Below are 1,302 nucleotides of genomic sequence, written 5' to 3'. Positions count from 1 at the left end.
TTGCTGTGTTGGTGCAGAAACATCATTAGTCACATTAGAATAATGATGTTACATCCCTTGGTATTTGTTATTATGTATCACTGAATTGGTAAAATGTTGTACTTTAATGCAAAATGGGAATAAAATTGAGGGTTATAACAAGGTTAGTGATTTTTTTAAGCCAATTGTGGTGAGAGGTGAATTGTTTGGAATTTAAAGGGAAACTGTTTAGTGTGTGTGTCCTCAGTGAAGTGTATCAGTCTGTGCAGTAGCTTCCAGCTGCAACATCAGTTCAGTTTCTGTTCAGTCTCAATGAGGGAGGTTTTTTTGTACGACGCTTTTTCAGTGTGTGACCACAGCTTGAATGTTGATTATGTGGCCACTCTGACAGTAGTAAATTGCAGCCAGCAGGTTGGAACCTCGTTTCTCTGTGCATGCACTCTCTTCACATTGTGTCTGTCTCCTCCTCCAGTGGGTCGAGTCGCCCCCACCCTGACGGTGCTGGCCCCCTCCAGCCAGGAGCTACAGCAGGGGAAGGCCACTCTCACGTGCCTGGCCAACAAGGGCTTTCCCTCAGACTGGAGTCTGACCTGGAAGGTGGATGGCAGCAGCAGTGGCAGCAGCAGCTGGGAGGAGGCCAGGAGCCCCGGGGTGCTGGAGAAGGACGGGCGCTACAGCTGGAGCAGCACCCTGAGGCTCCCTGCAGACCAGTGGAGGAAGGTGGGCTCTGTGACCTGTGAGGCCACCCAGGGCGTCTCAGAGACTCTGAGGACAGACCAGTGTTCCCACTACTCATCTGACTCACTGGGAATCTGCTAATGGTTTTACTCTGCTACTGCTCTCAGTCTGCTTCCTGGTCTCTTGCTGTTTTTGACATGATTCAGTTGTAATATTTGTGAGTTCATTGTAGTGTTTCTGTATTATTTCAGTGTTTCCAGTTAATAAACATTTCTTCATTAATGAGGTTGTCATTTGTTTTCATGTTCATTATTATATATTACACAATTCACAGTGAGTGTTTGACGAACCCCGGCAGAAATCACCAGCACACATGCCGGTGAGCTTGCAGGGCTCAGATATTGAGATTGTGGACACCTTTAAATACCTGGGTGTCCACCTTAACAATAAGCTGGATTGGACCAACAACACAGATGCCCTGTACAGGAAGGGCCAGAGCCACCTCCACTTATTGAAGAAACTGAGGTCTTTTGGTGTGTGCGAGGCACTCCTTCAGACATTTTACAATACTTTAGTGGCCTCGGTAATTTTTTACGCTGTTGTGGGTTGGGAAGGAGGTAGCACAGACAGGGGCAGAAAGAGGCT

General features: G+C 47.3%; 1 gene segment (V, D, J or C); it reads left to right on the top strand.

Moving 5' to 3' along the window:
• The first annotated feature begins 291 nt into the window (after window positions 1-291).
• LOC109951293 (Ig kappa-b4 chain C region-like) overlaps window positions 292-1,302 on the top strand; it is a 7,675-nt gene continuing 6,664 nt past the window's right edge. The window contains 1 exon segment of the C gene segment in view: window positions 292-718. Within this exon segment, the coding sequence occupies window positions 292-718 (427 nt within the window).

This window comes from Monopterus albus, unplaced genomic scaffold (assembly GCF_001952655.1).
Source record: "Monopterus albus unplaced genomic scaffold, M_albus_1.0 scaffold374.1, whole genome shotgun sequence".
NCBI lineage: Eukaryota > Metazoa > Chordata > Actinopteri > Synbranchiformes > Synbranchidae > Monopterus > Monopterus albus.
This window is presented reverse-complemented; position numbering and strand designations above follow the sequence as displayed.